Source organism: Cydia pomonella, chromosome 5 (genome assembly GCF_033807575.1).
Source record: "Cydia pomonella isolate Wapato2018A chromosome 5, ilCydPomo1, whole genome shotgun sequence".
Taxonomy (NCBI): domain Eukaryota; kingdom Metazoa; phylum Arthropoda; class Insecta; order Lepidoptera; family Tortricidae; genus Cydia; species Cydia pomonella.
In genome coordinates, this window is record NC_084707.1 from 22,394,083 (window position 1) to 22,406,684 (window position 12,602).

The 12,602-nt window shown below is 39.7% G+C and overlaps 2 protein-coding genes across 3 annotated transcripts in view; one reads left to right on the plus strand and one right to left on the minus strand.

The window, feature by feature from the left end:
* Positions 1 to 75: 75 nt before the first annotated feature.
* Positions 76 to 4,279, plus strand: LOC133518111 (translationally-controlled tumor protein homolog). Its single transcript, XM_061851698.1, is given in 4 exon segments — positions 76 to 118; positions 329 to 442; positions 445 to 586; positions 3,882 to 4,279. Coding segments are annotated over 4 exon segments (516 nt in total). The 5' UTR covers positions 76 to 90; the 3' UTR covers positions 4,114 to 4,279.
* A 1,583-nt stretch (positions 4,280 to 5,862) lies between these two features.
* LOC133518109 (leucine-rich repeat neuronal protein 1-like) overlaps positions 5,863 to 12,602 on the minus strand; it is a 361,984-nt gene continuing 355,244 nt past the window's right edge. The window contains exons 7-8 of one of the 2 annotated variants that reach the window (XM_061851695.1): positions 9,546 to 11,003; positions 5,863 to 9,467 (exon numbers count right to left, since the gene is read on the minus strand). In XM_061851695.1, the coding sequence (XP_061707679.1) occupies positions 9,039 to 9,467; positions 9,546 to 11,003 (1,887 nt within the window). In that variant the 3' untranslated portion in view covers positions 5,863 to 9,038. Of the gene's footprint in view, positions 11,004 to 12,602 lie in introns of both variants that reach the window. The other variant, XM_061851694.1, reaches the window with a different exon arrangement.

A 12,602-nucleotide genomic window follows, 5' to 3' on the forward strand; every position in this document is an offset into this window, starting at 1 on the left:
TTCTTTTTGAAAGCCCTTTCCGGTTTAGTTCTTGGGGCTAGAGGCCGTAGTTTCGGTTTTTATTATTTATATCGCCCTTAATCCATCAAAATGAGAATCTATAAAGATATTATTACTGGTAATTACGTTTGTCGTGTTATACTGAAGTGTTATTAGTGAATATTTTATTAAATATGTGTAATATTGATATCGGTTACTTTGACATTTCATTGTGCCCGTGACAGTGATGTCTCATCATCAATTTTCGATATTTTATGCCACATCGACAATCCAGATGGCTTCTCCAGGTTTCGAAATGGAAATAACAGGATGTAATTGTACTTTTCAGGTGACGAGATGTTCTCGGACACATACAAAATGAAGCTGGTCGATGAAGTACTTTACGAAGTGACCGCTAAACTTGTGCAGAGAACCCAGGGCGATATCCAGATCGAGGGCTTCAACCCTCTGCTGAGGAAGCTGACGAGGGCACTGACTCTGCAGTGGAGACTGGATTAGACATAGTTCTCAACCACAGGCTTGTGGAAACATACGCCTTCGGTGACAAAAAGTCGTACACACTGTACCTTAAGGACTACATGAAAAAGTGAGTGATTGTGATAACTGGACTGTGAAGAAACCCGTTTGAGGTTTGGGCTAAAATGCTTTGTTTTAATTTATCAGTAATGTTTAAGTGTAGTGAATTTTTAACTTAAGACTTGGTGACGTGAATTTTGCAATGCTTTAACACGTGTTATATGAAACGGCAACTGCAGATGCAGTCTGTTACTTATTATTAAACCTTTGATCACAAATCAACTATCCTAACAATAGCTTTATTGCCACTAAACTGTCAGATGCCTTTTAGATGAGTCATTGAGAGGAATGAACTCTTTTGTTATATTTTAGGTTAGTTTTTGAATAATCTTTAATACAGTAGAGAAGCTGTGAGCTTATCTTTGTTGTGGTTATACTGAAGGTCAAGATAAAGGCTTTATCAGTCAAGATAAAGGTCACCATCATGCGCATAATTAGTACATACAGAGAATTCGTTTCTGTTCTGAAACTATTCTCAGGGTTGAAAATAAAACAGTCTAATGGTCTGGTGCACATTGTGCACAACACAGGAACATAATAGTTAGCAAAGCCGTATATGGGCCTAACATTCATTATATTGATATTAGTGAGGGTGGATTTTGAAAATGAGTGGAATAGGCTTAGCCATATTTAGATTACACACAGTATACAAGTTTATCATGTCAAAACAAATCTATTCAAGTAGGCCTAGAACAGTGGTGGGCAAAGTACGGCCCGCGGGCCAGGATTTTATCTGCCTAGCCACTAGTTCTATGAAATAATTAGTATACGGCATTGGCCCACAATAATTGCTAATCAAAATATAGTGTAAACTATATAGCAACATGCATGGGACTTCATAATTTTTAAGTTTTAAAGCATTCACTGCCAACGTTTTCGTAGCGCTACATGTGTAGCCGATTCTAGCATATTTGTAGAGGAAAGGAACTACGAACAGAGTGCCCGCCGAGCGGGTTCCTGGCACTCAAACAGTTTTCGTTATATAGAGAGAAATTAATACTGAAGAAAACCAACTAAAGCCAACAAATGTGGACATTATAGGGCAGGGCTCATCAATTAATTTCTTCAGGGGTCCAGTTTTTAAAATAAAATGATCCGGATCCTGACCATGGTCTGCCATTCGGTGACCCATTATAGGGAGTGAATTGTTATATTGACTGATGTTATGGAGTTTACATTGTACATTTTTGCTGCAATCCTGGCCCACCTCTTTTAATTTCTTAAATTTTCTGCCCCCACCCATGAAGAAAGTTTGCCTACCACTGGCCTAGTATCAAGTAATAAGGGATATAACGCAATACTCTGGGTAGAGGGCGCCTCTTGCATATTCGAGCGATAAAGAGGCAGATAACGAAATCTCGATTTTCGCGTTTTTAAACCCTCTCTATTAAACCGCCATCATGCATCAATAGCCGGGTCCACACAGAGCGAACATACGCGCGAGGCAATTTCCTCACGCACAATACGGCCAGTGTAGCTGTGCCTCGGTCAAGGCGGTGCACTCGGGCGAGGAAAACGCGCGCGCCTCCTCAGCCGAGGCTCGCCTACACTGGCCATATTGTCCGTGAGGAAGTTGCCTCGCGCATATGCTCGCTCTGTGTGGACCCGGCTAATGTCATAGTGAATCCTCAAAAATATATGTGATAGTGCTGCTCTCTGGCAACAGAAAATTGCAGTAATACTCCCTATTGAATCATGAAATGCCTATTACAAACATTTTAGTGCTGCCTTACTAGTACAAATCATTATTAAATGGAACATTGTTGGTTTTGTTTCATTTGATTTTAAAACAAAACAAATTCAATTCAGTTTTCTAATATTATTGTATTGATTCAAATTTGACTGACAAATTTTCTTGTATATCCCATTAAAGCTTAGTGTTGATTCAAATGATATTGTATTCCATAGTATTTCTCTGGCAATTTGGTGGAAAAAAGCTTTAATATTGACCTGTTAATAGTGTTCAAAAGGTTATGGAAAGCCTCCACTCACATCAATAATATACCATGTGATTTGTGTTACATTGAAGCATAGATTGATTGAATTTGTAGCACCCATTTAGCCAGCAATTATTTAACATCCTATGCAATTTGTTGGATTATATGCGGAGTTAATTTTAGTTTTACTTTTCACGGCCATTGCAACAACTGGCATTCAATTTTTGGTACATTGCTAAGAAAGTAAATTAGGACATTTGGATGTTTCTTGTTCTGTCATGTAATAATGACTGAATTTGAACCACAGATAGTCATAATTCAGGTTGTGTAGTTTATTAGTAATTTGATTGATGTGGAAAAATCTGAAGTACTGTGGGAGTGACGAGTTTGATCTTCGGCAGATTAAAAATATCTATGTGGAAAATGCCATGGGCAGAGATGCTAGTGAAGTGATGAAGTAGTTAAGTAGTGAAGTAATTGGCATCATCTAATACCAGAGGTTGGATTGTAGTGCCTTCCTGTGGAGCATATGATGCTATAACAGCAACTTCTATCCATGGACAATCATTTTAAATATGTTTGTGCACATAATTGGAGTTAACAAAATCTGTAATTATTATTTATTTTAATTTCGATCAGACAACAAGGATAGCAATTTTATAAGCTGGCTGGCTAATATCGGCTTAACATAAATATTAATTTCATAACTTGAGAGGCACACAAACCTAACAACAGTTTCACATACAAAACTAATATTAGCTCTACATATTTTAATATGAGAATGTAAATTCGATTGTATGCGAGCAGCTTTTTGGCGGCAGGTTTGTGAGACTCTTAAAACTAATTAAGTAAAGTCGAAAGTCTAAGCGGAGCGTTCACCGGGGTGTGCAGCGCGGCGTCTGCCTCACATGTGATATGAGCAGCGTGCACTAAGGCTGCTGTAATACGTTTGCATTTGTTTAACATACACGCCGCTCTCCCCGCCCCGCTGTCCACACGCCCAACTCGATTGTCCACTTAGGCCTTACACTTAGGTGTATACGTGAACTTTGAAATTTGATAATTTAATTACAGGGTTTACTTATTTTTTTCTTAACAAACTACACCATGTTACCTTGTTATTGATTTTACCAAGTATATTAGTTTGCAAAATCATAATTTTAAGTGATAAGTAAACTTTTCAAACTGGAATCTGAAGAGTTATTTATCTGAAGAGACTATTTTTCCATATCAGAGAAACTATTTGTACTGTATCAAGCACTAAAGCAAGAAAAGTCAATGAATATAATTCCAGAATCGCTCTTCCTCATGTGTTATTGGCTTATTGGTGCATCTTAAGTTTTAACACAAGACTTCTCCTCATTACAGATTAGTTGAAAAACTAAATGAGAAGGCGCCCGATCAAGTTGAGGTATTCAAGACCAACATGAACAAAGTTATGAAGGACATCCTCGGCAGGTTTAAAGAACTACAGTTCTTCACCGGCGAGTCCATGGACTGCGACGGTATGGTGGCCATGTGCGAGTACAGAGATATTGATGGCCAGCAAGTGCCAATCATGATGTTCTTCAAACATGGTCTAGAAGAAGAGAAGTTCTAAGCAGCATAAGTGTTCTGTATACTCATACTATTCCACATCGCCTAACTCATCTTTTGTATTTATTTACAAACCATGTCCTGCCTGGACCCGGCTTCTCCCATCACAAGGCTGAACAATTTTGTAATGTTATCAAATGTTACATAACTTAAATAAATTAATGACAGCAGTTGCAATCCTTTTATTTCTACATACTCATATTATAGTTCGTGTCATACACGATGACGCGCAGATTTGTCAAATCTAACCTTTAATAACATGACATTACGACTTAGGCACGTGTCTTCGTGAATAACACGATCTATAGCATTAAATAAACACCTTGACTGCCAAAGACGCGCTTGGAAATTGAAAAACTGTCAGGGTGTTAGCTCATCAAGGCTCATCTCATCAGGGATGCGTAATAATGATAAGCTATCTTTTGGTGATAGGTATTTGTCTATTCGGTGTAATAACGAAAAACTAACAATCAAATCAACTAGCGCGATAATTACGTATTTACTTTCAAAAATTATAGAGGTGCTTTATTTAGAACCTCATGCTTTATTCTGCACATTCTTTCTAATGGTAGAAAAATAATTGGAAAGGAAAGCAGGTTATTTCTAGTAGTAGTAGAGATTGAAATTCTCATGCTCGCCCTATATTCTCGTATGGCGGCTACTTTTAACTTAACTGACATCTAGCGGGAAACTTATTAACTAACTTCCTGTGCGCCTTTCATGATTCACTCCATTTGACTCCATCATGTAAAACCACAGACCTGTCGAACGCTAACGCTAAAACGTAGTGCGCCTTCTCGCAAGATGGCTCTGTAATAATATTTTCCGAATTTGATGAACCAACTGCAGAGAAAGCGCTTCTGTTCTGCTATCGGGGTTTATATTATGTATAACACAGCAACATGACGGATTCCAACTCGTACCTTAAGAGGGAAGAATAGCTTTTCGGATCTAACGAAATAACGGTAATTTTACTATGAAATTCCATAGAAAACGTTTTACACGAACTAAATCTTAACAAATCACTTTGATTTTGATGTCGATCGCTTCTGCATAATATATTCTAAGACCATAGCTTATGCTCTTTTGAAAAAAAAAATTGTTTTGCAAATTTACTGCACGATTGGCTTGAATTCGTCTGCGTGACGACGCTGTACTGGGGCCTACCGCGAAAATCGAATTTCGTCAATTGCGGGCATTTGTTTCTGTCACTCTCATTACGTCTTAGTGAGAGTAAAAGAAAAAGATCCCCGCAATTAGCGAATTTCGGTTTTCGCGGTAGGCCCCCTGGCCCCATTCTTATTGTTTGTAAGGCCCGTCCGTAGATATTATATGTCAATGTTTTCAATAGTTATTTGCCAATGGACATTTGGACAAGAGGCCTTCCATCTGCTCTCATCATTTTCGGAAGTATACGTACCTACCTACATAAATGAACATAAATTATTTTCGGAAGCATACGTAGACTACTAAATTTAGATAGTAGGCAATAGGTAATAATATATTTTGTAAGGTAATTTTTAAGTATTTAGCTATTAAGGTTAACTTGCCACATGGACCCTACTCAGGGTCCATGTTGTGACAATTTAATTCAAGTAACATCTGTATGTACCATGGATGGAATGCAATAAATAAATAAATGAATGAATCAGCTGATTGCAACATTTGTAACTTATGAATCTTATAATCACAGGTAGGATTTAACGACTTTTTGCTAGCTAGAGGAAAGGGCGTCACAGTAAAGAAAACACAATTGTAAATTTGAGGTATGTTATATTTATCGAGTTTGTATGTAGGTAATAACTACATTAAAATACAGAAAATGACCGATGATTCTATTACAACGTCGTGTAGATAATGTTATGTACACTAATCACATTTTTTCATATGTATTCATTTAGTTGTATACATCTTTAGGCATCCACGAAGCACGAACGCATGCCCACATCTCTTAGTCTTTATATTCTCCATATTTACATGAAGTATGAACATACGCCACCATAAGATCAAGTTTCAACGTTTAATTAGAGAAAAGTTTTTAAAGTTAAGTACATTAAGTACATGTATTTTTGGAGCAGCAAAAACAAGTTCGAATAATTAGTAGAACTTAAAGCAAACTGCATTGAAAGCCTGAAGACATTTCTGGTACACGACAAGAGTAACGCGAGTCACCATTTTATTGTTTGTCCCTTTCATTCATGGTGAATATAAGTTCTGATTGATCTCTAGATACGTGTTACTTTTTACCCTACCTCCCTGTTATTGACACTTAAATTTGTTTTATTATTACAAAAAAAAAACAAGCAATGGAATTGTGACTCTCGTTACGTTTTAGTACTTTTAGTGACCCAGAAGTATTGTTAATTTATAAAACATTTGGGTTTAATTTAGGTTTATAAGTATTATGACTACTACTCGTACACAGAAAATATTCGTTTTGTTCGTTGAATTGGTTTAAAAAATATTTTTCGTAAAACAATTTTTATGCTTGCACAAGTTCCTAGAACTGACGTTGTCGAAAAAAAATCACGTTATTGGGTAACTTATGCAAAGTGTACTCGTTCGCCATTCGGGATTCCACGAATTTTACGTAGCTCCAAGCAGACAGCAACTCTGAATTTCGAAATTCGAACAGCAAAATTGCAAATAATGGGGGCTACCGTTTTTCGGTTTTTGTGTCAGAAGCACAGCTGACAGTCATTGTTATTATGGGCACGACAAAATTTTTAATTTCAAATCATATTAATACATAACATACCGTAAAAAAACACCATATCGTAAAAAAACTAACCACTTGATAAGTTGGTCCTTCGACCCGCTTAGTTTTGAGTCGTAACTCATATTTTAAATAAATAATCCGAGGTAATACAAAAAGGTCACAAAATCATTATAATTTTAATAAACGTGCGGAATCCGCCCAGAAACAGGGCCTACCGCGAAAACAGAAATTCGCAAATTGCGGGGATCTTTCTCTTCTACTCTCACTAAAACGTAATTAGGTAGAGTGACAGAAAAATGCTCGCAGTTGACGAACTTCGATTTTTGCGGTTATAGCCCAGAAACAGTGGTACTGGCAATTGACAATTCGGAGATCGCACGCTACACTAGCGCCCGGTGGCAGCACGGTTCCATTTTTATCACCTGTGACTATGCCCGTCACTTTCGCACTTACATAATTGTTAGAACGTGACAGGCATGGTGACAAATGATAAAGTGCCGACCATCTTAGCCCTACAGCAATGAATTCATAAGCGGTAGCCCTCATTATGAAAAGAACCTCTATTTTCCGAACAACATTATACCATTTGTGCCTACGATCAAACAACTCAAAACATTTCTTGCGTAAAAATGTCGTCCGATATAACGTGGCAGGGCATTCTAGCGCATAGTATAACAGAATATTTCTAAGTGCTTTAAAATTATCAGACTATGGTTAGGCTAGTATTAATAAATAAAAAACTATTTACATTTTATATTGGAACATGATGGGTATTTATTTTTTCATTGTCGTAGTATCTTGAGATTATTTATTCACTCTTTTTAGCTTTATACGAAAGAAGTAAAGGAACGGGAATTGTAATTTATGTTATCTTTTTATTGGGTCTTTCGTTTGTAAGTTCTCTATTTATTGATAATAGCCTTTACAAGTTTGTGAAATATATCTATAACAGTTTTAATATTATGTATTGCTTTCAGTAGCACACTTATTGTAGCTGATAAATATCAACATCTCTTAAAGATTATATATTTTATTATAACATAATTAATTACTGTAATGGCGATGACTGAAAATGATGCAAACTTAAATATTAACAAATAATCGTTGCCACATGGAAATATGTACAGCAGAATGAGGTGATCTTGAAATCCTATAGATTATTTCGGTATTTATGGTAATTGCATTTTGTGCCGTTTACTTGAATGGATCAAGTTAGAGAATTTCCCGTTTGCCATTTTAGACCCGTCATTCCGAAATCACCCCATTTCATCTACAATTTCACTGAAACTTAAGTAGGTCAGTTTATGCGTTTGTGAGATTTGAGCGAAAAGTGAGACATACAGGTAAGAAGTGGGTGTTGCCGTACCTACCTACACAATATGAAATAGGGTGTATTAATAATAGTGACAAGGAGGAAATACGATACCAGCATAGCAAACAAACTAGTCATACTAATGTAAGTGAAATACAGAAATAATTTTATGAAAATTTAAGAAGAATAAGATCGTATTAAATTTTATAAATATCTCAATATAGTATAAATATATTTACATTTATTAATCCTATTATAGGTTACCTATCATTCATATTGGTGTCTTATTTAACGCACACTTAATTTATTCGTTATAAATAAAAAATTAGACATAAAAAAGACTTATGGAATGGTTTTTGTACAAAACAAATACAAGGTACCCACTACCGCCGGTAGGATACTTACGAATCACATAGATGATGATGTATTTACCCCGCCTTTGCACTTGTAAGTTTTATTTGCGTAAGTAGGAACGCAGGTGTATCTGCTAGAATGAGATAACAATATTCGCCTCTCATTCAGTTGCGTGTCCAATTCGTATAATCTAAACTTAAAAGTACAAAGGCGACCTTACGTGGCGTTGGCACTTGCCGCACGCGACTAGTCTGTACAGACGGGCGTTTTCATGAAAGTCTCACTTCCAACCGCCCCCTCCGACCCATCGAAAAATAGATCCATCGCTACTTAAATTTATAATTTACAAATAATGAACTCTTTTAAACCGAATACGATACATAGTCCTCACTGGTCGCACGTACACCGATCCCGAAGTTCTAAACGTCACTAACCGCTACACTAAGTCCCATCACAAGGTCCTCCATAGAAAAACTTAATGGAATGAAGATTTATTGCTAGAATTACAAGATCACAAACGATTGAAAGTTCACGCCTCCCGGGCTCAACAGTTGAAGGTGTTGGAGTGCGCGCACGAGCGATAGTCGCGTTCGGCCTCCGCGATCACCGAGTACTCGGGCTCGCTGTAGTCTTCGTAGTCGCGCGTCCGCGGGAAGCCAATGATGGTTTCCGAGTTGCGAATGTACCCGTTCTCCTGCTTGCGAGAGTAGCGGTCCGCGCGCGGGAAGTTCTCGTGGCACACGAAGCCGTTGCGGTTGTTCTTCTTGTCGGGCAAGGAGCGCAGCGAGCCGTTGTTGAGCACCGCGGGCGCGCCGTTGTTGAGCGTGAGCGGGGGCGGGCGGTCGCCGCCGATGTACGTGAAGCCGTTGGCGGGCAGCGTGCCGCCGCCGCCGCCGCCTCCCCGCGCGCGCCGCGCCGAGCCCTGGTTCGGGCCCGACATGAAGAACACGCTGGGGGAGGCGTAAAGCTCTAGCTACAGTTCCGTCACCGGGATCGGCCGGAGGCCGGGCGCGTGCGGCGCGGGGTACTGCGCGGGGTGGATGCCGCGCACGATGCAGTCTTCTTCGGTGGAGATGGGCTTATGGTATTCCAAGTCCTTGCGCATAGCGCGCTTGTTCCATTTGTAGTCTTTGAGCTTCTCGTGCATGCTCTTGCGGTAGCGATACAGCACGAGCACGAGTGATGCTAGGGTAGCCACGCAGGCGACTACTACGACACATATAATGGTTTGTTGCCGCGTGTCGTGAACGGCGCAGCCCAAACCGTCTGCGGTTATAGTACGCAAGTACTTGTCCTTCAAATGCAGTGGCTCAGCGCATTGTATTTGAGTGAAGTTACTCTTCTCGTTTAATAATTCATGCAGCCAAAGAAGTTGGCAGTCGCAGACAATAGGATTGTCGGTGATATCCAGCTGTCTCAGCTCTTTCCCAACGAAAACAGTTTCACTGATCGTGACAATGGCGTTGTCTCTAAGCGTAACATGTTTTAGCTTAGGCAAGCCGAGTAAAGTACCTTCTTCTATCACTGATAGTCTCTTATTATTGGCCAGTACGATTGTTTCCAAGTTTATGTTGTCCTCCAAAGCTCCTTTTTCGACTCTCTCCAACTGGGCAGCACCAGTAATGTCTAAGAGTTTCAGATTTTTTAAGCCTTTGAATGAGTGACTTTCTAACGCTTCAAAATCATTCTGGCCTATGTACAGCTCTTCCAATCTCGTAAGTCCACCTATTTGTTGCGTGGGTACTACGCTTAGTCTATTCCCGAAGAGATTTAAACTTCTAAGACCTGGAAGGCCTCTGAATGCGTTCTCGCTTATGTTAAAAAGTCCAGCTCCATTCAAGTCGAGCACAGCCAGGCGGTTCAGGCCCGCGAAGGTGTCGTCAGGCAGGTACGAGAAAGCGTTGAGTCCCACGTGAAGTTCAGCTAGGCTTCCCAACAGACTGAAGGACATGGTGGGCACTGAACTCAACTGATTATCATCCAAGTACAGGATCCTCAGAGCTGTGAGTCCAGCGAATGCTTTTGGCTCGATCCTCGATATCCGATTCTGACCAAGATTCAATTCCTCTAATCGTGGCAAAGTCGAGAACACACCGTTCGTCAGCTCCTCGAGGAAATTTCGTTTTAAGTTGAGGACCGTCAGCGCATTCAAGCCTTGGAATGTCGTGTTAGTTACTGATGATATCTTGTTATGGTTTAAATGGAGCTCTTGTAGTTTCCGTTGGTAGGCAAAGCTTTTAGTGGGAATGTTAACAAGGTGGTTCTGGGAGAGGTCGAGGTGTTGCAGTTCTGCATAGAACTGCATGGAGCTGTCTATGGTTTTGATTTTGTTGTTGCGGATGATGAGACGCTGGATGGAGGGGTTGAGCGCGATGGGCAGCACGTCTAGGCGACTCTCCTCGCAGACCACCACCAGGGTCTCATCGTTGCAGCTACAGCCGCTCGGGCAGTTCGCCAGCGCCGCCGCTCCGCTCCGCCACGCTAGCAGTTCCAAGGATATAAGCACCACCTGGAAAGAAAATAAAACGCAGAGTTAGAAATATTTTAAGATCCCAACAAAAAGGTTCCTTAAATTAAGACGAAACGTCAAGCCCCAAACGTTTCATCGACCATTCAAATAGAATGCTTTCATCAATACAACCTTTGATATAGCCGGGTTTTACTCGGGCCCGTTTGTGAATTAAATGTTTTGTTTAATAATGATAAAGTAATACATAAAATTGATTGCCTCGCCCGTGATAAATTAAACTGAATCAGTGTAAGGGGAGCGAGTTCCAGCAGCTTCGCAAAAAGGGAAATAAAATGATATTGGAATGGGAATTTTGCACAGTTTTAATTTATTAAAATGCGCTCCGGCGAGGCGCTCGGGGCAGCGTCTTTGCTTCAAAGACTAGCACTTTTATAACTTTTCCTCTTTTCAACAATTAGCAGCGAGATCCTGAGTGGAGCGGATTCGCCTCTAGAATTACAACGTAGACTTTAAATTCTGTTACGCCTTGATTGCTGACTGACGCTGCACCGAATCTCTCAAAAGAGCGGATAAGTAAATAAGTTTATTAGCTCTCAGAGCCGGCGGACTCGCGACTCCGCCTGGATGACAATTGGATTGGGTATTCGAGATAGATAGTCCCAAGTTGTTCGCTGCTTGCAACCAACTAACTCAATTATTGGAACAAAATATCTCGTCTTATTACGTACTCGTCTTCCTGGGGAGTTGGGAGTGTTTTGTTGAACGGGGAGTTTTGTCAGTCTATCCTCCAATGAAACTAATAAAAATATCTGCCAAACTATAGTGGAGTCTGTCTACCTAAGTAATCGTTTTATGCCTACTTCCAATTTAAAAGATTATACTCCTTGTATTCGCAGGTGTTTTAAGATTAACTTTCTGATTATATCAATGTGTACACTTTTAAAGGGCATTATTTCATTACACTTTATTGGACAAACAATTTCAATCGACTCGTTGCGTTTTATTACGCCAAATAAAAAAAACGGAACGCGTATTGCGTTATCCGCCGGTTTGATTGATTTAAAACCATCCGGGCGATTAATTTCTATTTTCAATTTCAAAATTCGAATCCGCGAACGAGTAAATTCGAAATAGTCACGATTGTGCAACGTTTTGCATTCCATTTCCGCGTATCTGTTGTCCCATTTAACGAGTGGGTGCGCCGGCCGGTGCAAATCAGACTTAAAATACGATATGCAGGGTTATTCGCAAACAGCAAGGTGCGTTGTTCGTTTTGGACCGGGGCCGGTGAAATTTCCGCTAAAATCCAATAACCGGGCCGGTCCGAACGCAAGTGATTTGGGCGCTCTACAGCGTCGTTGAACAAGTTTTAGGCTGACTAAGCTCGATGAAAACACTTGCGGGCAATACCATGTTTATTCTATTACAATGTAAGTGGTGTTTACTTTCTTACGCACGAAATAACAACTTTAATTTTAGGTTTAGCTTTTAAGGATTAAACTATACCGATATATTTGAAGACAATAAGCGCAGTTATAATATCTATTAAATCATGCCTCAATGACTGAGTTGACTGATCACTGCCAGTACCTTACCTACTGCTACTCCCAACGCAGTTCATAGTTCCACCCGTAACTC